Source organism: Thalassophryne amazonica, chromosome 8 (assembly GCF_902500255.1).
Source record: "Thalassophryne amazonica chromosome 8, fThaAma1.1, whole genome shotgun sequence".
NCBI classification, from domain to species: Eukaryota; Metazoa; Chordata; class Actinopteri; order Batrachoidiformes; family Batrachoididae; genus Thalassophryne; species Thalassophryne amazonica.
Genome location: NC_047110.1, coordinates 24,175,353 through 24,200,215, shown reverse-complemented (window position 1 = coordinate 24,200,215; position 24,863 = coordinate 24,175,353). Strand labels below are relative to the sequence as shown.

General features: G+C 40.1%; 1 protein-coding gene across 1 annotated transcript in view; it reads left to right on the top strand.

Moving 5' to 3' along the window:
• Positions 1–248: 248 nt before the first annotated feature.
• Positions 249–24,863, top strand: part of LOC117515357 (pleckstrin homology domain-containing family A member 7-like) — a 502,114-nt gene continuing 477,499 nt past the window's right edge. Inside the window, exons 1-3 of the mRNA XM_034175889.1 lie at positions 249–350; positions 457–533; positions 641–698. Of these exons, the coding sequence (XP_034031780.1) occupies positions 268–350; positions 457–533; positions 641–698 (218 nt within the window). The 5' untranslated portion in view covers positions 249–267. The remainder of the gene's footprint in view (positions 351–456; positions 534–640; positions 699–24,863) is intronic.

Below are 24,863 nucleotides of genomic sequence, written 5' to 3'. Positions count from 1 at the left end.
TTGCATCTCTTCTCCGATGCCTTTTGTTTGTTTGTTTTTTAAATCTTTACTGCCTGTCAAAAAAACAAAACAAAAACATTTTTTTGTGTATTAAATTCTATCGTATGTCTTGACACATATTGTCTCCCAGCTCGGGTGTGTTATCCACTGAGCTGTACACCTTTACCGGAACTTCATTTATCCGAGCCTGAAACAGGTCCCTGAAGGCGGCGCTGATCAGCTCCCTGGAGACTCGACGCGGAGATGAAATAGGACTTAAACCGGATCATGGCGGCGCCTGTTGGGCGGGATACCTTGCCGGAACACTGGTCTTACGGTGTCTGCAGGGACGGCAGGGTCTTCTTCATTAAGTGAGTGGGATAATAAGCGTTTTGCAGGCTGGTTTGCGTGGGTTTAGCGACAGTTCCGCGGTGGGTGTAACAGGTGTTTTCCTCTCTCTGTGTGTCCGCTCGGCAGCGACCACACTCGGACTACGACCTGGATCCATCCCCGCTCCGGAGAACCGGTCAACTCTGGACACATGATCCGTTCAGGTAGCTAGCCGAGCTAACACAAAAGATGAGCTTTCGCTTTATTGTATTTGTCTTGCGTTGTGAGAGAGAAGTTTTGGTTTTCAGGTCAAAGTTTGGTTTGTTTTCAGATTTACCTCGGGGTTGGGAAGAAGGATTTACGGACGAAGGGGCCAGCTACTTCATAAAGTAAGTACGCTTTGACTCTTTCTGCTTTTATTGTTGTTTGGTTTGTAATAAGTTGACGTGGATGTTTATAGGCTGTAAATTTCCATAACTCCTGGCTGCTAACAGGCTAATTTGTGTGACAGCAGGCACCGACCTCATGACCCACTAATGACCCCACAGTGGTCTCCTTTTTTTTTTCATGCAACATCTCACTTTCTAATCTTCTGTGTTTGCCTCTTCCTTGTTTTCCTTTTTGGCACTTACTTATTCATTTAACATTAATTAATTTGTAGTGATGTTTCCTGTGCTGTATAGGCTTGAACAGCAAAAACGTAGATGGCTGAGTTGGTACATTGGTTTGTTTGTGTCAGCAGTAATTAAAAAAAACAGAACGATGCGTGCTGTTTGGGTTTGGAGGTATGGCCTTAAATTCATATTATTTGAAGCATTAGATGTAACTGAATTGCAATATATTGTTTGGCATATATACGTTGCAGTATAACCTTTTTGGCAAAGGCTATACGCCCAACCGTTGGGCAGATAAATATAATGTCTTACCTTATTCGCCCAACCGTTGGGCAGATAAATATAATGTCTTACCTTATTCGCCCAACCGTGATCGTGTATTTGACACATTTTGTGCATCTAAACTACGTTTTTTTACACCACTTTTTAAGGCTCTATTGTGGTGTATGTTTGACACATTTAACAGCGCTGTCTGTAATTACTGCGAAAACACCACAATGGATGAAAACAGACAAACTTCATAAGCATTTTGAATGGAAGCATGTTAACGACAGAACAGTTTTTGAACAAAATGCTGCTTGTTGGCTGTAAGATGGTGTTAGTTTGACACAGTTCCCTGGGTGTGATGAGCCATACAGAACCACTTTAGATCACAGCTTCTCCGCGGGCTGCGAACCCTCCCGCACCCGGCGAGAAAATAGCCGCCTTTTTTCCCCTCCCGCGTTGAAACCAGAAGTGAGCTTACAAGCGTTGAAACCGGAAGTGAGCTTACAAGCGCGCTCATTGGTCGGTTGTGGTTGGGCGTATATGCTCGTGACTTTACTTTATTGACCCAACTGTTGGGCGTATAGCCACTCCGAACTTTTTTCTGAATCGGTAGCATACTTCCATACCAAATAGGGGTCTTAGGGAGGAATTGATTCACATCAGAATTGCAGTGGTTATCCTTAACAATTAAAAAATCAACTCAAAACTTTCAAAAATCGTTTTTTAAAATTATACTGTCTCTGTTTTAGTCAGTTTCCCCTTACAGCCTTACATGTGGAATTGCTGTTGTGCATCTCTCTCTGCTTCCATACAAGAGTTTGCACTACATTAGTGAATTAACTTGGCTCGTCATTAGCACGGAGAAGCGGTAAATACAAGCAGTTCAACCCCACACCGCAAATGATAAAAGCAAGCGTTTGGGCATACTTTGGATTATACCATGTCCTGGATGAGAAAGAGCTTGATATGACCAACTTCATATGCACGCTGTGCATAATCAAGGTCATTCTAGTAGCCACCTAGCACACACTGCATCATTTTAACAAACTTTCATCCAATTCTGAACACCCTTAACCTTCACCCTTACAACATCTTGGAAAATGAAGCTTCAGATTTATCATGTAGACAATTGAGCCAAGGTATGTAGTACCATCAGGCACGTTTCTTAGCACACTGTGGCATACTCAAGTCAATCCTGAAATTAGCAGCTGTACGTACTGAATTGATTTGGAATTAAAAATCAGTTTTTGAATTGAATTGTGACCCCATGAATCAGAATCTAATCGAATTCTGAGATACTGAAAGATTCACACCCTGGATAGCAAATGCATTGCATCAGTAAACTGTACTCTTAACTGCTTAGAAATTTCAAATGGTATCACATACTATTTTAAGAACATGCATTGTACAAAATTGCAGTTATAGGTAAAAAAAAAACCCTTCAGCTAATTTCAAAGCAGTGAAACAGATTTTTCTCCATTACAATGTACCATTTTAAAAAAAGACAACAACAAAACATAAAACTTTACATGAAGTATTCCGTAATGCAAAACATACCACACATCACACTTTCCTCACTGTTCTCAACCAATACAGAAATAAAAATAAACTAGAAGCACTCGGAAAGCGCAAACCTCCGCCAAGGCCATAGGGTCATAAGATACACCCCTGGTAAAAAAATTTCATTGAAATCCGTTGAGGATTTTTTTGAGTAATCCTGCTAACAAACCAACCAACCAACAAACGGACGCGACCGATAACACAACCTCCTTGGCGGAGGTAATAAAGTGATAATCTTCCCAGATGCTGCCTTGGTGTTTGAGGAGGTGCATTCTTTGGCTTTCCTCATATTTAACATCTTTTGTTTGAAGATGGTAGAACCGATTGCTCGTATTACCTCTCTGGTATATTTTGCAGATTATATTTTTCTGCTCACAGTCGAACTCCTGAACTCCAAACCAAGTCCATAGATGTTGCTCCAATCTTTGTCTTGAGTTCCTCCATGTGCCAAACAAAGCCTTGTGGTTCTCAGTTTTGACGTGAGTTGTTGATGATGTAAGTGCTGTCACAGTTGGCTGGTATAATCAAAATCTGTACCACTGGGCAAATTTATGTTTATATTGTCTATGATAGCATGTAGGGGTCTACATGCTATCATTTTGTAAATAACCATATTAAAAGAACATTACAAAAGTAAACCTTGACACGTGTTGAACTTCGGAGTATCAGATCAAGTGGAAAAGCAACTTTGTTTTTCTTATGGAGTAACCCAGAAAGGTGTCTGGGCACCTGCTGGCTGGTTAGTGGATATGATGGCTTGTGGAACATTATGAACAGCTGTGACTGAAATATGTAGTTTGTGTGCCACCTGTCAGACAGTGGGCACATTGTGGTTTTGCGTTCGCTGACATCACCATTAGCTAACACGTTCAGCAATGCCGGGGAGAAACATAGTGCCTACTAGATTGGTAAATGCAGGATGAAGTATACATCAGAATGGGGAAACTAAAACTGGAATTTAAGAATGGATAGCTAGAAATTGTAGCAATTGTCTGCATATTAGTGAAGACTAATTACAAAAACTGTTCCCTGAAGTTTCAAAACCTTTGCAACCCATGTGTTAAGAACATTATTCTGGAGTTTGTATCAAAAGGAAGACATCAGGCGCTGAGCTGAATGAGGCCTCATCACATTGTGAATTTTTATATTTCAACATTTCTCTTGTTTTATTTGGTTGTCAGATGGAGCTTCTTTATGCACGTTACTGAGCCACCACACACTCTTATTGGTAGATAGGTGCTCAAACCACACTGCTCTCTCAACATTGGATCGGTCACAACTCTGCACATATGTGAAGGTACCAGAAATGCTTTTGACCATGTTTTCTCACTCAAGAGGGCAGTTTATCAGTAGACATGTATTTGACTTTTTAAGAATTAGCTAAGTTCTTTGTGGTGCGAGAGCTGTAGAATATGGTTTTAAAGGTTACTTGTTTTTCACATCCATTTTCTGCATTAGGGGTGCATGATATATATTCTGTGATGATATCGATTGTTTTAATGATGTGCACTCGGACATTATAATATATAAAGTCGTTGTAGTAGAACAGTATTGCCAGATTGGGCAGTTTTGAAAAACTGATTTTCCTTGGTGGAAGGCGCAGCCTTTGGGCTCGAAATCATCAGCTATAACAGGATTCACAGTCACCTAATCTTTCACTAGCATCATCCCGCAATACGTTAGCTTTGCTCTTAGTGTGGCTGAGGTAAAACAAAAAAAGTGGAAAAAACGAGAGAAGATGCAGACACCTCCAGCCTTGTAGTCTACCTTAGAAAATTTAGTTGCTCGATGTGGATCAACTTGGATTCATATTGCAACGTGGCCCACGTCACTGACAAAATTTTTAAAATAAAAAGTTTTATCTTTTTTCTTCTTCCTTTGTGCGTCTGCTCTGAGAAACTCTTTTTCCTCAAGGACATTCAAGTTTAAAGCAAATTTCATGTGGAGACAATAGTTAAGTGTAATTTGAAGAAATATATAAAATATGTGTATGTTAGAACCTTGCAGGTTTGCTTTGATATGGTTGATGGCTCACTAGCTAAAGTAAAATGAGGCCTAAACCTGCAGGAAAAAATGTGTGTGTGTGTATGTTTGTTTATATATATATATATATATATATATATATATATATATATATATATATATAATATGAATTTGTGTATGTATAAATGAAGAGTGTGGTAGAGAGTGCAAGGGTGCAGTCGGTGGAGACAGGTAGCAGGAGTAACTTGTGACAGAAGAATATCTGCAAGAGTGAAGGGGACAATTTACAAGAGAGGAGCAAGACCAGCTATGTTGTACGGCCTAGAGACAGTGGGCCTCATGTATCAACGGCGATATTTGAGCGTATATGGGGTGTACGCCAAAATGGCTGCGCTACTTGGCATTTATCAATGTGGTCGTTGGTGTACGCTGCGCTGAAAATATACACCAGGTCGAGAGGTGGCGTAAATTATACACCAAAATGAACCAGCGCTGGAATCCACATAAAAATGAAGATGATCAACATGATAAACAGTGCCATTATACAAATCAATGCATATGTTACGTAAATAACACTTTCCTGATTATACTACATAATAATCAATACAAATCCCGCCTTTGCGGAGTTGTTATGGAGCACGATCCATGGCCACAGCACTGACTGCAAAGAAAGCGCTGCTCGCCTTTTTCTCCAGACTTCGACCATGGAGCCAGAGCAGCACTGAGCTTAACTTCATGTGGTGTGATCGTTTTAGACTATGAAATTGATAATAACAACTGTAGTTTCGTCATTCCCTTAATTCGCCCGTGCTGCAACCAGGTTTTGTCGTCTCCATTCGGTTGTCACAATAAAATAAATACAGAAATACATTTAAAAAAAATAAAGAAATCTGACAGATTAGGCGTGTCTTATTAATTGAGCGAGCAAATATCCACATGTCAAGAATTATTGACATGTGAAAAGAGAATACAGTGGTCCCTCGCTATAACGCCGTTCACCTGTCGTGGCCTCGGAGTCTCGCGGAGTATTTAGTCCAATTTTGCATGCCTTTTTTTACAGTGTTCTGCGTATCTGTTTATAAGAATCTTGTTGCCCAGAAGAGAAAAGAGCGCCAACAACTACTCAGAGCAAAACAAACACACACCTGCTGCAGCCAGGTGTGAGTGGGAAAAGGTGCAGCGCCAGGACACAGAGGGCCGATCTGTGAAATACTGGTGAGTCACTATTAATAATTTTACGTATGTGTCCGACCTTGTTCCTTGATCGTTAAAATTAATTTGTTAGTTCTAAATGCCATCATAATTATTTATAGGAAAACGTTCTATTTTTATTTCTCAAACAAATGTTTGGGCCTGAAAACAGTTTGGTATTATTTTCCTACTAAGATTTGAACTTTGAGAGTGTTTACACACGAGAGAAAAGTGAGAAAATGTTCATGCCTGATTGAGAACGTGTATAAACTGTGTAGTGAGGGGTTTTACAGCTTTGAAATGTCTATAATAATTGTAAAAAATAACGCTAACTACGTCGCGGCTTCGCGTATTACGGGCTATTTTTTTAGAATGTAACTCCAGCGATTAATTGAGGGACCACTGTAACACTTTATTGATGATATACTACAAAACAATTGATACGACAGCCGCTTTTGACGCTCTATTGGCACGCGTCGTGATTGGTGGAGTTCTTTTTCATTGCCGTCTTCCCGGCTTCCATGTCGTAAAATGAGGGTGTGTCTGAAGCGGAGTCTGAATATTTATGGGTGTGTTTATTATAATTACGATCGTTTCCACCCGCCGCATTTATCAAGATCACGTCAGGCGTACGCCAGAAATGGGCAGGTGCGCACTGCTTGATACATGTCACGGCGACTTTGGTGTATTTCAAGTTTACGCCTAAATTTACGCCACAAGTGCGCAACATTGATACATGAGGCCCAGTGGCACTAACAAAAAGACAGGTGGCAGAGCTGAAGATGTTGCAATTCTCTTTGGGAATGATGAGAATGTACAGGATTAGGTATGAACATATCAGAGGGACAACTTCGGTGGGACGGTTTGGAGACAAAGTCAGAAAGGCAAGATTGAGATGGTTTGGTCACCTCCATGACTAAGGCCCTTCTTTCCCGATTGCTCAGTATAGGTGGGTGGCCAGCTCTGGGAAGATGCATCTGAACTTCATTTATGGATGATGGAGGCCACCGTGTACATTAAGACCTTCAAAGCAGCAGAAATGTTTCTGTACCCGTCTCCAGATTTGTACCTCACGCGCAGGATTTTAATGGAGACTTTTCCCTTTCAGCAGACAGAATCTCTGTTCGCTGTCCTCCTTGGCTGCATGCTGAGCTGGCATTTTACAGTCTCGTGTCAGTGAAGTTGCTAACTTTTTAGCACACATTTTCAGCAATAATTCAGTTAATTTTTCAGAAAATGCATGCTCGACGTACAGACAATTTGAACCCGAGAGCTGTACAGAAATTTGCCGCTAACCGCAGCTAGAACACTGTGGATGAAAGCTCTCTCAAACAGCTCTGCTCCAGAAACCTCCCCTTTCCTCCTCCTGGTCGGCAGTAAACGAGCAGAGAGCAAACAACAGCAGATGAGAGGATTCAGTGTCGAAAAATGTCGCGAGTTGGATCTGTATTTTCCGATACGTGAATTACATCGGTATCAGAAGCCGATACCGATCTGGGATCGGATCGGCCCCATCCCTAGTTGACAGACAATTCCTTTGACTTGATGCTGGTTTGTGCTCTGATAGACAATAGGGCATGCTGTTTAACTGATACATGGTGGTCAAGATTCTTGAGTTTCCAAAGTGGAAAGATCTTGTAGGTGTACAGCATTGGGAGAATTGACTTCTGACCAGGGTGCATTGAAGGCATACCAATCACCTTTTCTTGAATGAGTCGACTGAGTGGACAATGTTTCACTTGAAGGCTTTGCAGAACTGATTCTGAAGGGAAGAATTTTATGTAAGGACTGACGGTCAACCAGCTAAGACACCTTTAGCAAAACATTTTATGCATCAGAAACGGCAATGAACAAATGGTGCTGTCGCAAGCTCATATAATTATTCGAAGTAAAAATGTATGAAATCTCTTATCTCACATCTTTTTTGAGTGTTTTTTTTTTTTTTGGTGCTTACAAACAGGGCTGTACATGCATACGAGGTCTGTTAGAAAAGTATCCGACCTTTTTATTTTTTTCAAAAACCATATGGATTTGAATCACGTGTGATTGCATCAGCCAAGCTTGAACCTTCGTGCGCATGCGTGAGTTTTTTTCACGCTTGTCGGTTGCGTCATTCGCCTGTGAGCAGGCTTTGTGTGAGCAGTGGTCCACCCCTCTCGTCGTTTTTTTATTGCGAATGAATGTCTGAACGATTTGGAGCTTTTCTGCATCAATTTTTTTCCAGAAACTGTGAGAGACCTCCAGGTGGACACTGTTCGGAAAATTAATATGGCTTTCAGGGACGATTTTATGGGGATTACAAAGATTAAGGAGTGATCCAGACGGTTTAAAGACCGCCCACAACTGCTGAGAGAGCTCCGAGCGGCGATCGACAGGCTCAAACCCCCTGAAACAACCAGATCATTTCCAACGTGAAGGCTTTGTTGATCCGGGACGTCGTCTGACTTTCACTTTTTTTTTTTTTTTTTTTTTACGTGCGCGCGCAAACGAATCGTCCGTGAAGATTATTTTATTTAACTACACAGGTGTATAATAAAACAAATGGTGACTGGTTTATAACACAATTATGACAGAGTTTGAGGGGAGAGAGCGAGGAACTATGGAGCCCTGGAAGTGTCATCGCAAAATCTTTTGCATGTGGAGAGAATGTGCGCATGTTTTATGATATTGTGCGCACGTTTTAAGCATTGTTTGAGTAAAACAAGGGCATGATCTACTTAAATGTGGCCACAATTTGTAAAATGTGCACTCAATATTGTCTTGACACATAAATGTTGGCTATTAGCCAACAAACCAGGAGACAGTGTAATACATTTCCCCATGCAAAATGGATCTGTAGTAGTAGTAAACATACCACTGTCCCAGCTTTTTTTGAAATGTGTTGCAGGTATCCATTTCAAAATGAGCAGATATTTGCATAAAACAATAAACTTTATCAGTTTGAACATTAAATATCTTGTCTTTGTGGTGTATTCAATTGAATATGGGTTGAAGAGGATTTGCAAATCATTGTATCCTGTTTTATTTACATTTGACACATCATCCCAACTTCATTGGATTTGGGATTGTACAAAATGTATGATGTACCTTACACCTACAGTAAAATATTAGTGTACTACTAGCCTGTACAGTAAAACTTGCCTAGTCATCGTATAAATCGGATATTCACACTCACCGGACAAAACAAAAGGTCCAATGATTTTTTTTTTTTTGTATGGTTTTCTGTGTAATAAGCACGGTGTGTAATAGATTTTGTATAATGTATTTTTACTCGCATCGGACAAAACGTCCAGCCCCACCGCAATGTATTTCCATTAAAAACCCCTTGCATGTACTAGACAGAGCAGTCTGGACTTGCCCAGTAACAGAGGTATGAAATGAAGCTCAGCAGTGACACTCACTGATTTGAGGACAGTGGGTCCCGTATTTCCTTGATTAAAAGACTGGGCATTTAGTTTTTTCAAACCATGCTCAGACACGGGGACCTAAACAAGGCAGCAGGGCATAATTCAAGGCCGGTGATTCTTACCAAAATGCTGCATGTCGCTTGCACTGTAATATGGCGTTACGTTTTCACACACAGGGATGGGTATTGATAAGATTTTTTTGATAACAATGCCATTATCGATCTGATTCTATCAGTTCCCTTATAAATACCTCTTATGAATTTTCTGTGTACTAAAAGTAGGCTTAACAGATTTGTTTTTTTTTATGTCAACATTTTGAGTCTTAAAGTAAATAAATATGAAATTGGTCACTGGATTCTTGATCTCTGGACATAAATTAAATTTAAATAAAATCTGTACATGGCACTGGATCCTTGATATACAAGGACCTAAATCTCTGGACATAAATAGAAATAAACAAAATCTGTAGCTTTTGTCCAAAAGCATTTCCTTTCGGATATTAATGAGACAAATTTAACTCCATAGGCTTTGAGCTGCGGTCTTGCAGCTGGCTACACTGCATGTCAAAATCAATGTAATTCATAAAGAACGGAGGATGTCTCATTTTGGGAGGAAAAAAAATGTTTTTCGTCTGTTGTAGTTTGTCTGTATTACATTTGGAAAGAGGTGTCATTTGATTTAAAATGGTGATTTACTTTGAAGTTATTAATTCTGACTGAAATCTGCACAGCAGAGAGCCTGCCACTTCTGAAAAGCAGAGAACCAGTGAAGCAATGGGTCGCAGAGCTGCTTTGTTTCTTCAAGCAGTGTCTGCAGTCAGTGCAGAGAAATGATCATTTTTCCAGATAAACACCCTCAAGAACAACAGCCGCTCTGGCATAATGTGAACTGAAGGACCAATAAGGGAATCATTAAGCAAAAAGGCTATTGTTGTCGGTGGATTGAATCATTTCTTACTATTTCTTAAAAGGAACCAGTTTTTGATACCCATCCCTATTCACACATATCCCTGGGTGTGGTGAACCAAACTTCTTTAGATCAGAGCCCTCTGCATGGCTGCAAACTGGTGCATCTGCTAAATTGGAGACTGCAAAGGGCTGCAATCTGTCACTTTCATGTTTTCTCTCTTTCCTTTCCCATCATATTTTAATAGTTTTTGCAGTGCACCCACCGATTACATTTTGATCATGGATTAAATACATTTGTCAGAAAAGTCTGCAGATATGACCAACTTCACGACACGAAATCGGAAAAAGACGCTCAAATGACCAGCAATTCATGCACGAAGTTGTACCTACCGTATCATTGGTTTGGAGGTTGATGATTGTTTTATACGTATAATATATTTTGTCCATTTTATACATATAATGGATTTTGATTACAACAGAGAAAATTGGCTGGTCCACCTGAATCCATTATATGCAAGTTTTATTAGATGTAGCCAATGGGAAGCTTATCATAGTCAGCTCGACCGTGTACGTGTTATACTGTGGTACAGGCATGACACACAGACTTTCCAGTCACATCATATGCAGGTTTGTAGGTTGTAAACTTAACATGGTTACAGCAGACACACTTTTCTTTCTTCTTAACAGAAGCTTCCTCCATAGTAACTCTTACTTAAGCCGGGCATACATGAGCTGCCCGGTGCGGCATCTGCATAATGCAGAAGCAGAATGCAGAAGAATCTCAGACTTCAGCGTACATGTTGCTATGTGCAACAATGGACATCCCTGGAAGTGGTCAAATTCCGCGATATCACGCAGGGGTTCAAACGAGACTGCGCTGCTCCATTTGCACACTCTCATTAGGGTAACCACCCCTTTCAGGTTTCAAATCCCACAAAACCTCGGAGAGGTCGCCGCGCTGCGAGATTTCAGTAACATTGAGAACTGCATTGAGACGCTTTGATCATGCTGCACACGAACAACACCATTAACATCGCAACATAAAACTATTTTTATATTATGCCTAAAACTCTTGTGAATATATTCTCTGGGTTTATAGATGTTGTTATTGCGTTTGTTTTATGTAAACATGCGAGAATCACAGGCTGTCTCTCCGTTATTTTCAATGGGAGCTGCTGTGAGCTACACTCGCTTCCTGATCATGTTCTGGGGGAAAGTGAAGTTTGCTCTTTAATGTCTTGATTATTGTTCTTTACAACACTGTCCTCTTTGTTCCAGACTAATATATATAATATGTCTGAAATTCAGTTTCCGTTTATTAAATTTCACGCAGATTAAATGTAGCAGACACAGATTATTATAATTGTTTTAGCAAGTTTTCAGGGTATCATGCATGCAGTCTCTTATTAACGTGACGATAAGCATAAAAAATTATATTTTTGTAGTATAATATTCATTTACAATTGTCATCATGTGGATTCTGTCGTTTTGACTGCAGCGACTCTCTGGAGCACAAGGGATTATGGGATACATGAAAACCCTGGATGCAGTTGTGGGGTTCTTTTAAGTTGCATTCACTCAAATGCCACTGGAAAAAATGAGTGTTGGAGTTGTAGCACATGGTGAAAATCAGAGTATTCTTGACAGGTTAAAAATATGAGCTGAGACTCCAGTCACTGTACTCGCACTGTGCACTGCCAGAAAGAGTTTACTGCAGTTTTGTTTCCTTTCAATAATGGAGGCACACTCGTGCAGATAAAATATAATATTTCATGTCCGTGTGAAACGTTTTTGTCTCCATGAGTACCTGTTTTGAAGTGTGCACAGAGCACATACAGCCCCCCCCCCCCCCAAAAAAAACAAAACAAAACAAAAAACTGGTGAAGCAGCAGTCAGAAAACTTGAAACTAAATGAAATCAAATCACTTTGAATCCTGCATCTGGCTTGTCATGCTGAGTGTCCTGACAGAGAAGCAGTAACTGACAATGTTGTTATTGTTGTACAAGCAGGAATCTTGGTGTTGTTATGTAAGGTATTTCTTTGCTCTGTTTCTCAGTTATCTCCCTGCTTTGCTTGCATTCCAAAATTGTTGTTATCCATATTTACATTCTTGCTGCAGCTTTATGGTCTTGTAGCTGGCAGTGTTTTGGCAGGGGGTTTGTATGGGGCCATTATTGTAGCAAAAGTATTTGCAAATGTGTTTTTTCATCTGTGTGTATGGAACCAGATCCACAAATGTGTTGGGAAAAACAAAACAAAACAAAACAAAAAAACTGTATTTCAATTCATGCGTGTAACCAGATCCACAAATGTATTTAAATGTGTATATTTCAGTTCATGTGCATGTAACCAAATTCACAAATGTGTAAAAAAAAAAAAAAAACACAAACAAAAAACTGTGTATTGGCTGTGTTCTTAAAACTTGACATTTGCTACACTCCTGCCGCATTAGAACTGTAAATGCGTGCAGCGATTTTTTTTTTTTTTTTTTTTTTTTTTTTTTGTGTGTGTGTGTGTGTGTGGGGACACTTGTCTGTGCCACTGTGGCTAGTCATCTTCCCACCACCAGGGGGTGCAAGCACCAATGATATCAGTAACCCTACCGTTTTAAACCTGGGCACCACTTCAAGTTGGATGCAGTGCATTCTGGGTAAAATGTACTGATAAATAAATGTCCTTATTCTGCAGATTGCAGTGCTTTATGCTACTGCTGTGGTGAACATGTTGATGTTTTTTCAAGCCTGTTAAAATTATGTCATAGGTGGTTTTGATGTCTAAATTATGAAACATGACACCATAAGTGAGTGATTGGGTTGTTTAATGTGCTTCAAAATTCCAAGCTTTGTGATGTTAGAATATAGTGATGTTGGAATAATCTCAAGAATTTTTCCTATTTGTTCACAAAACCAGGTAATTTAACAATTGAAGTTTTTTTTTTTTTTTTTCTGGAATCTGACTTCTTTGTGTTTCAATTTTCAAACTAACTTATCACTCCATAAAAAAGTTTTAGTTACTTTTATGGAGTGATACATAATCTTAGTTATTTAAATTAATGTATCACTTCCTAAAAAAAAGTTTTAATTTGTTTTATGGAGTGATACATTTTTTTTTAAAGTTATTTAAACTAACATATTGCTCCATAATAAAAAAAAGTTTAAATTGTTTTAATGGAATGATACGATAGTTTAAAGATTGAAACGCACAAGTCAGACTCCAGAAAAAAGTCTCAAGTGTAAATTGTCTGCTTTTTGTGAGCAAATAGGAGAAATTTCTGTAATCTAACATCACAAAGATTGGCATTTTGAAGCACATTAAATAACCCAACCACTCACTTATGGTGTCATGTTGTTTCCTATTTTAGACATCAAAACCACTTACGGACATAATTTTAACAAGCTCGAAAAAACTTCCGTGTTCACCACAGCTGTAACATAAAGCACTGCAATCTGCAGAATAAGGACACATTTATTTTTCAGTACATTTTACCCAGAATGCATTGCATCCAACTTGAAGAGGTTGACAGCCTTAAAATGGGAGGGGGACCAACATCATTGGTGCTTGCGCCCCTGGTGGTGTGAAGCTGAATAGCCATGGTGGCACAGACAAGTACACACACACACACAAATCGCTGCATGCATTTACAGATCTAACGCGGCAGGAGTGTAGCAAAAGTCAAGTGTAAGAACACAGCCAATACACATACAGATTTATTTTATTTTTTATTTTCTTTTTTTTCTTGTGGATCTGGTTACATACACATGAATTGAAGTTTCCCACACACATACTTTTTTACACATTTGTGGATATGGTTACACACGCACAAATTGAAATACACACACAGATTTTTTACACATATGTGGTTACATACACACAGATCAAAATATACTTTTGCAACAATAATGGCCCATAGTTTGTGTCTTTAAAATGTGTGTTTGTGCTACTGTTTTAACAAATAGAAAACAACAAATGGAAAAATAAGATATTTAAAAATTTTAATGTTGCTCATGATTATGTATATTATTTATGCAGTTTACAAAATTAATAGCCTGAGGTCAAAGTGCACTTAAACCACTTTTTTCTGCCCTGCAACTCACTGCTGACTTCAGACAGACATGAGAGGAACTCATATTTCTTAACAAATTTATCTTATCTAAAAGTTCGTTATGGCAATGTGTTGTCTGTCAAGAATGGTTTAAAATGTTTGTACTTGGAGCAGGGATGAGCCTCTTTAATTTTGCCCCCTGTTCCTCTCCAAACTTTCAATTGTCTTTTGAATTGTATTTCTTGCACTGAAATTACAAGGTGAAGCAATAACAACCTTGAGATCCAATATCCTATTCTGTTCCAACAGGGACTTATTTTTCCAGAGGCCATGTCTATACGAGGGCTGTCAATAAAGTAACGGTCCTTTTTATTTTTTTCAAAAACTATATGGATTTCATTCATATGTTTTTACGTCAGACATGCTTGAACCCTCGTGCGCATGCGTGAGTTTTTCCACGCCTGTCGGTGACGTCATTCGCCTGTGAGCACTCCATGTGGGAGGAGTCGTCCAGCCCCTCGTCGGAATTCCTTTGACTGAGAAGTTGCTGAGAGACTGGCGCGTTGTTTGATCAAAATTTTTTCTAAACCTGTGAGACACATCGAAGTGGACACGGTTCGAAAAATTAAGCTGGTTTTCAGTGAAAATTTTAACAGCTGATGAGAGATTTTGAGGTGATTCTGTCGCTTTAAGGACTTTTCACGGTGCGAGACGTCGTGCAGCGCTCTCAGGCGGCGTCATCAGCCTGTTCAAGCTGAAAACCTCCACATTTCAGGCTCTATTGCTCCAGGACGTCGTGAGAGAACAGAAGTTTCAGAAGAAGTCGGTTTCAGCATTTTATCCGGATATTCCAGTGTTAAAGGAGATTTTTTTAATGAAAGACGTGCGGACGGATCCGCGCGTCGGGACGCAGCCGACGCGGTGCGGCGGCACAGGAAAAACACCTCCGTGTTGATAACCATTTGTAAAATCCAGGCGGCTTTTGATGGCTTTCAGTGGAGTGAGTATATGAGAAATTGTTTAACAGGCAGGACATGTTCCAACTTGTCCTTAAGGCTTTCAACAGAGGTGTTTTTCCTGTGGCGGAGCGTCGCGGCGGCTGCGTCCCCTGCGTCCCCTGCGTCATTTTTTTTTCTCGTGTTTTTTTTTTTTTTGTTTTTGTTTTTTTTCCCTGAAAAAGAACAGGTCCCTCAGCATCAAGGTGTGTTTTCATTGAGTTTGGAGTTTTTGTTTTTTTTCTTTCTTAAGAAAATGCTACTTTACCCTTACCACAATATGTGTTATGTTTTCCTTTGGTTTGGAGTTGCTTTTGGCTCTGTCCAAGCAAAAATGTTTTTTAACAACAAAACTAACTTGTCAGGTCACGTTGGAGCATCAAGGTTGGCTGGAAATTTTGTTTATAGCATACAACCCCTGGCAAAAATTATGGAATCACTGGCCTCAGAGGATGTTCATTCAGTTGTTTAATTTTGTAGAAAAAAGCAGATCACAGACATGACACAAAACTAGTCATTTCAAATGGCAACTTTCTGGCTTCTGAGGAAAAAATTATGGAATCATGAAAAACAAAAGAACGCTTCAACACATCACTAGTATTTTGTTGCACCACCTCTGGCTTTTTTAACAGCTTGCAGTCTCTGAGGCATGGACTTAATGAGTGACAAACAGTACTCTTCATCAATCTGGCTCCAACTTTCTCTGATTGCTGTTGCCAGATCAGCTTTGCAGGTTGGAGCCTTGTTATGGACCATTTTCTTCAACTTCCACCAAAGATTTTCAATTGGATTAAGATCCGGACTATTTGCAGGCCATGACATTGACCCTATGTGTCTTTTTTGCAAGGAATGTTTTCACAGTTTTTGCTCTATGGCAAGATGCATTATCATCTTGAAAAATAATTTCATCATCCCCAAACATCCTTTCAATTGATGGGATAAGAAAAGTGTCCAAAATATCAACGTAAACTTGTGCATTTATTGATGATGTAATGACAGCCATCTCCCCAGTGCCTTTACCTGACATGCAGCCCCATATCATCAATGACTGTGGAAATTTACATGTTCTCTTCAGGCAGTCATCTTTATAAATCTCATTGGAACAGCACCAAACAAAAGTTCCAGCATCATCACCTTGCCCAATGCAGATTCGAGATTCATCACTGAATATGACTTTCATCCAGTCATCCACAGTCCACGATTGCTTTTCCTTAGCCTTGTAACCTTGTTTTTTTCTGTTTAGGTGTTAATGATGGCTTTCGTTTAGTTTTTCTGTATGTAAATCCCATTTCCTTGAGGCGGTTTCTTACAGTTCGGTCACAGACGTTGACTCCAGTTTCCTCCCACTTGTTCCTCATTTGTTTTGTTGTGCATTTTTCGATTTTTGAGACATATTGCTTTAAGTTTTCTGTCTTGACGCTTTGATGTCTTCCTTGGTCTACCAGTATGTTTGCCTTTAACAACCTTCCCATGTTGTTTGTATTTGGTCCAGAGTTTAGACACAGCTGACTGTGAACAACCAACATCTTTTGCAACATTGCGTGATGATTTACCCTCTTTTAAGAGTTTGATAATCCTCTCCTTTGTTTCAATTGACATCTCTCGTGTTGGAGCCATGATTCATGTCAGTCCACTTGGTGCAACAGCTCTCCAAGGTGTGATCACTCCTTTTTAGATGCAGACTAACGAGCAGATCTGATTTGATGCAGGTGTTTAGTTTTGGGGATGAAAATTTACAGGGTGATTCCATAATTTATTCCTCCGAATTGAGTGATGCCATATTTTTTTCCCTCTGCTTGGACTAAAAAGTAACCGTTACTGACCGTTATTTTTTCTGATTTCTTATAGTGTTTCTTAAAGCCAGAAAGTTGCCATTTGAAATGACTTTAGTTTTGTCATGTTTGTGATCTGCTTTTTTTCTACAAAATTAAACAACTGAATAAACATCCTCCGAGGCCGCTGATTCCATAATTATTGGGGGGGGGGGGGGGGGGGTGAGCTGCTGATCCATGCGCCGAAGTGTCCTGGTTTCAACATCCAAAAGTAAGTTGCAGTGAATGCGAGATACAGTTGTGCATGCTCAGATCAGTGGCGACATCGACAGCGGGCGACCCTTACTGCGCCATCCCGCTCGCTAGCGCAGCATGCGAGCGGGTTGTTGCGGTAACCCCGACCCCAGCCCTGCCCCGTGAGGAAAATATTGGCTTGCATGGAGTGCCTCCATCGTGACAACACTCAATGAAACGGGCGTATGAAAAAGTCCCCAAAAATAATTTTCAGGCAAAAATAAAAGAAATGTATACTCACCAAACCTACCGCAAGACAATATGAAGTTTCCAAAAAAGTTGATACTTCCGTATAAGACAATAAAAAGGTGCTTTTGTAAGAGATGCAAACTGACGTAAATCCACAAATTACAGTTTACACTGCTATATCCGTCCCGGCACGCGCAGTGCATGCTGTGATCGTGTCTTGTGTCTTACGTCACGGCAACGTCCCGGATGTGATGACAGTTTTGCGGAGGGCCAAATTTTAGCTGTAAATTTGTCATTTTTAAACGAAGATTTCTGTGTTGAATGACAGATCTGGGCTTGCAGATTTCCTTTACTACATTCAGAAGGATCTTATGTGTAAATATGTAATTTTTTGGTCCAAAGATCTGACTGCATTTATTTCAGAGCAGGTCTACTTTAATATATGATAAACATGTTAGATGTATACAGAAACACAGCAGTTTCTGAGTATTTTCCTCTGTGTTGGATTAGCAGCCAGAGAGAGACCAGCCAGCAGACGTCATTGTGGCTCCTTACTCTGATTGGCTGTCACTGTGTGCTTCCCAGCATACATTGCGCAAGTCGAAGAAAGCCCCTGCGTGATCTATGATGTCGCTATCATAAATTGTTTGCGTTTACAAAAGTATTTCAAGGCCTTCTGTTCTTCTGAAATTTTCTCCTTCAGCGAACTTTTTATTAACTCTTTCTAGACAATGCAAATTTTGATCGTATTGGCAATATCATATTATGAATCCCTGAATTGTAGCGATGCTAGTGAAAATTCAATTTATGCCTTTAAAAAAAACTAAAAAGCTCAGTGGCCCTGCACCTTTAAGTAATTCTGAGTCCTAAAAAAACTAGCCTTTATTACAGCCATTGTTTCATAATGATACATAAATATAACATTAAATCTAACAGTGACCTTGGAATTGATTAATCTTTGTCAAAATGACCATTAACTTTTTTGTAATGTCAAACAGCCTATTTTGAAATATGCAACTGTGTAGTAATATCCTAATAATTGTACCAGTAATCTTCCGATACACTGCAAGGTGCATTGGAAGATTCAGATATTGATTATAATAACAATTTTTTCTAACTTTGGTTCAGTTAAAGTTCCACTCCAGTAATGATGCCAGTTGAGGATCAAATACAGTGCATCCAGAAAGTATTCACAGCACTTCACTATTTCCACATTTTCTTATGTTCCAGCCTTAGTCCAAAATGGATTAAATTCATTTTTCTTGAAACGTCTACACACAATACCCCATGACAATATGAAAAAAGTTTTTTTTTTCTTGTTGTTTTTTAAGATTTTTGCAAATTTATTAAAGAACAACAACAACAAAAAAAACCCCAAAGGAATCACACGTACATAAGTATTCACAGCATTTTCCATGAAGCTCAAAATTTAGCTTAGGTGTGTCCCGTTTCCATTGATGTCTAAAGTTTAATTGGAGTCCAAACTGGAGTAAATTCAGTTGATTGGACATGATTTGGAAAAGCACACACCTGTTTACAAACCGCACAAACCAAGCATGAAGTCAAAGGAATTGTCTGCAGATCTCAGACAGGATTGTCTTGTGGCACAAATCTGGGGAAGGTTCAGAAAGATTTCTGCTGCTTTGAAGGTCCCAATGAGGACAGTGGCCTCAATCATCCATAAATGGAAGAAGTTCAGATCCACCAGGAGTATTCCTAGAGCTGTCCGCCTGTGTAAACTGAGTAATCGGGTGAGAAGGGTCTTAGTCAGGGAGGTGTCCAAGAACCTGATGGTCACTCTGTCAGAGCTCCGGCATCCCTCCTGTGGAGAGAGGAGAACCTTCCAGAAGGACAACCATCACTGCAGCAAACCACCAATCAGGTCTGTATGGTAGAGTGGCCAGATGGAAGCCACTCCTTGGTAAAAGACACATGGCAGCCCACCTTGAGTTTGCCAGAAGCCACCTGAAGGACTCTCAGACCACGAGAAATAAAATTCTCTGGTCTGATGAGACAAAGATTAAACTCTTTGACGTGAATGCTAGATGTTATGTTTGCAGGAAACCAGGCACCATCTCTACAGTGAAGCATGGTGGTGGCAGCATCATGCTGTGGGGATGTTTTTCAGTAGCAGGAACTGGGAGACTCATCAGAATTGAGGGAAAGATTAATGCAGCAAAGTACAGAGACATCCTGGATGAAAATCTGCTCCAGAGGACTCTTGACCTCAGACTGGGGTGACGGTTCATCTTTCAGCAGGACAATGACCCTAAGCACACAGCCAAGTTATCAAATAAGTACAGGGGTCTCCCCAGAAATTTTTAGCATAGCGGTGCTGTTGGGAACTATCACCGCGCAACGCTTCCACTCGGGGTCCTATCTGACCTTGTGTCCTGAAGCCCAAAGACAAAAATTAAAATCTTTTAGTACTGGTTCTGTTCTGAGTCTGTGCTGAATTATTGATTAGTTAATATAAAATGTTTGTGTTTTGTTGACACACTGTATGTAACAAATGTGCAATAAACTTATTTGAAAGAACAAAAATGTACATAAAGACAATTTAAAATTTGGGAGATTCCAGACTTTTTTACACTTTTCCCTTGCATAGTTTTCAATTTTAAAAGTTTGAATTCCCAAGTCACAATATCACCAGGCTGGGAGCATTCATTTCAAAGCGTTACACTCTCACCTTGTCCTTGTGATTCAGATTTTGACACCCCTCTATACTGTCTGCCTATACTCTATACTGCCCTATTGCTCCCGGTGTGTAGTGAGCGCCTTGTATGGCAGCACCCTGACATCGGGGTGAATGTGAGGCATAATTGTAAAGCTCTTTGAATGTCTGAATCAGATGGAAAAGCGCTATATAAATGCAGTCCATTTACTGTCAAAAAATGGAAAAACAAAAGGTCCAGCTTTCCTCCCTGAGTCAGCAGGTACTTTTCTGGAAAACGTCTTATTACTCTGCATTTCACTCTGCATTTGTTGGCATTTCTTAGCGTGTAATGTACATTTTAGGAAAAGCAGAAACACCAGGCTGACACAGTGAAAAAACGAACATTCCTTTGTCTGTTAACGAAGGTTGTGAGCTTTTATTCGAAAGTAAAGGTTCAGATTTACAGAGGCTGTACAGAGAGACAAGAGGCGACACACTTCAACCAGAAACTCTGAATTTTTTTTCAGAGTCTGTCAGATTTTGGAGTCTAATGTAGGGTGACGCTGCCATTTGTGCCGCTGGACACTATTTTAGTCCCGCCGTGAGCGTGCACGCGGCAGGTGTCTCCATGACGCTGTTTTGTACAGGCTAGACAGGCAGATGTATATACACTCAACAAAAATATAAACGCAACACTTTTGGTTTTGCTCCCATTTTGTAGGAGATGAACTCAAAGATCTAAAACTTTTTCCACATACACAGTATCACCATTTCCCTCAAATATTATTCATAAACCAGTCGAAATCTGTGATAGTGAGCACTTCTCCTTTGCTGAGATAATCCATCCCACCTCACAGGTGTGCCATATCAAGATGCTGATTAGACACCATGATTAGTGCACAGGTGTGCCTTAGACTGCCCACAATAAAAGGCCACTCTGAAAGGTGCAGTTTTATCACACAGCACAATGCCACAGATGTCGCAAGATTTGAGGGAGCATGCAATTGGCATGCTGACAGCAGGAATGTCAACCAGAGCTGTTGCTCGTGTATCGAATGTTCATTTCTCTACCATAAACCGTCTCCAAAGGTGTTTCAGAGAATTTGGCAGTACATCCAACCAGCCTCACAACCGCAGACCACGTGTAACCACACCAGCCCAGGACCTCCACATCCAGCATGTTCACCTCCAAGATCGTCTGAGACCAGCCACTCGGACAGCTGCTGAAACAATCGGTTTGCATAACCAAAGAATTTCTGCACAAACTGTCAGAAACCGTCTCAGGGAAGCTCATCTGCATGCTCGTCGTCCTCATCGGGGTCTCGACCTGACTCCAGTTCGTCTTCGTAACCAACTTGAGTGGGCAAATGCTCACATTTGCTGCCGTTTGGTATATTGGAGAGGTGTTCTCTTCACGGATGATGCGAAGGAGATGTGTTGCACTGCATGAGGCAAATGGTGGTCACACCAGATACTGACTGGTATCCCCCCAATAAAACAAAACTGCACCTTTCAGAGTGGCCTTTTATTGTGGACAGTCTAAGGCACACCTGTGCACTAATCATGGTGTCTAATCAGCATCTTGATATGGCACACCTGTGAGGTGGGATGGATTATCTCAGCAAAGGAGAAATGCTCACTATCACAGATTTAGACTGGTTTGTGAACAATATTTTGAGGGAAATGGTGATATTGTGTATGTGGAAAAAGTTTTAGATCTTTGAGTTCATCTCATACAAAATGGGAGCAAAACCAAAAGTGTTGCGTTTATATTTTTGTTGAGTATATTTATTTTTTTTTACATTGGAGAAAAGTCGGAATACGTTATATGTAGGCGATAATGAACTTTCTATCCAACCGTGAGAGAACATTGTGTGGAGCTCCGCAACACCGGCTGGCGATCGCGCGTGATCCGTGTGTGGGGACTCCTTTGGTGGAGCGGACTTTGGAAATCAGAAGTGGATGCCTGTTCAGGTTTTTTTTTTTTTTTTTTTTTTTTTTTTGTTTCTTAGTGGAGCTGGTGGGGTTTATTTATTTTTATTTTACTTTGTGTGTCTGTCTTGACGTGGACTGTTCTGTAATGGAGCAGCACGCACCGCACTCGCGCAGTGTGCACGTGCACTAAGTTTTTGCACAGTGGAAAGCAGCTCCTTTTATCGTGACTGCATCAAAATTAAGTTATTTAAAAAAAACTAGTCATCATAACACCACATCACACTTATATAAACTTTGTAATTAACCTGTGGTTCCGTTTTTAACGTTAGTAGCATTCAAGTGCATGGTTTCCCCTAAGAAATGTCGGAAACACTCGGAAATGTTCTGATTTCAGTGCGACATGTCCTTTACAACATAGAAGAATGGAAATAATGCACGCCTATGTCATGCACCAAAATCTCTGTGTCTCGGTACCTGAAGAATTTTGTATTCCATTCTGCCGTTTTCTTCATAAAAGCCTCCCTGTTCACTGTCACAGAGGCTGTAGTATTGTTCTTAGCCTCTGGTTGATCCCACAGCAGACAGCGTTGATTGAGTCGGCTGTGCACTTGCCTCCGTGATGCTGGCTCCAGTGTGCCGCCTCCCCAGGTGGCCCAGCGATTGCTGCGTCCCCGCCAAGACGAAACAAAAAATGCGGAGATCTGGCTTCATGTAAGGCTTGTTTTGTCATGGTTTGTGTCGTCTGGATGTAAACAGGATAAAATAAAGAGCTGAAGTTGTTTATGTGAAATTTCCCGCAAAAGCGGGTTTGTGTGCCATTAGATTCCCACCATGTCCACCTCTAAAATGTCATTGGATGTCACTACACTATAGCGGTGCTAGATGGCAGTATGACGTCTTGATGCCATTGTTCCATTGTCTGGGGAGAACCCTGGAGTAGATTCAGGACAACTCTGTGTCCTTGAGTGGCCCAGCCAGAGCGCAGACCTGAATCTGATTGACGTCTCTGGAGAGATATGAAAATGACTGGGCACCAACCGGCACTCCCCATCCAACCTGATGGAGCTTGAGAGGTGCTACAAAGAGGAATGGGCAAACTGCAAATGATAGGTGCACCAAGCTTCTGGCATCATATTCAAGAAGACTTGAGGCTGTAATTGCTGTAAAAGGTACATCAACAAAGTATTAATCAAATGTGTGAATACTTATGTACCTGCGATTTCTTAGTTTTATTTTTTTTATTTAAATTGAATTTGCAAAAAAAAAAAAAAAAAAAAAACTTTTTCCATGTTGTCAGTATGTGGTGTTCTGTGTAGAATTATGAGAGAATAAATGAATTTACTCTGTTTTGAAATAATCAATCAATCAATCAATCAATTTTTTTTATATAGCGCCAAATCACAACAGTTGCCCCAACATAACAAAATGTGGAAAAGGTGAAGCGCTGTGAATACTTTCTGGATGTGCCGAATCTGGTGAGATCATTGTTGTTGTATCCACTGTGTCAGCAGCCAGATTGTTTGTCTGCCTTTGGCTGTTGGCAAGGTTTCTCAATATTACCAATGTTCAGTCAGTTGTTCTTTGCCTGGACCTGCTTATTAACCTCCCCTTATGTCTCACCTGTGGAGAAGTAGAATGAATATGATTTTGAATCCATCAGCAGCCCCCGTTACACACATTCATCCTCAGAAGTATCACTCAATGTACATTTGTTTGTCTAAGAGCGTGTAGCTTTTTCATTGTTTGCCTGGTACGTGTATGTGCACATGCACACAAATAAGATGTGCAGTTCTGTCTGTGTGAGATTGGCTTGCAGATGGGTCCTCCTCTCCTCCTGCAGCTGCTCCCAGCAGGGGGCTCCTAGGATTGAAAATTGAGGATCAGAGCTGATCAGATGTGAGGAGGGATAAGACGTCTGCAGGACTGTTTGTTCTGGTTTTACTGAAGGAGACTGTAATGAAGGAAGACGAGAATGGGGGCGAAAGACATTTTTACTAGGGCTGTCAGGCAATTAAAGAAATTAGTGAAATTAATTAGAGGTTTTGCACTTAATCTAAATTAATCATATAATTGCAAAGCACGTGTAGCAGAAAAATGTGAAGTGCTCAGTAGTGATGGGTATTGATAAGGTTTTAAGGTTCTATCAATGCTTTTATCAAGTCCTCTTATTGATCCGATTCTTTATCGATTCTCTTGTCAATACCTCTTGTGAATTTTCTGTGTACTAAATGTAGGTTTTACAAGTTTTCGATGTCAACAGCATTTTGAGTCTTAAAGTAAATAAATATGAAATTGGTCACTGGATCCTTGGTCTCTGGACATCAGTGGTGGGCACAGTTCCACTAACCGCTAATTAGCGAAGCTAACTTTTTTGTTAGCAGATTATCTTTTCAGCTAACTTCAAAAAACCATCAACGGATCAATTAACTTCTGCTAAATTTAGTTCCGCTAATGTTTTTTTTGCTGGCGTAGTTAGTAAACCCGAAAGGAGTGAAAGGAAATGCTTTTGAAAAAAAACTACAGATTTTGTTTATTTTTATTTATGTCCAGAGATCAAGGATACAGTGACCAATTTCATATTTATTTTTAGACCCCGACCGATATATCGGCTGGCCGATATTATCGGCCAATATAAGCCCTTTTCAAAGTACTCACTATCGGCCGAAATTTTGCCGATAGAACGCCGATAATTTCTCAGAAACAGAACAGTTACTGAAATAATGTTTGTCGGCAACGAGAA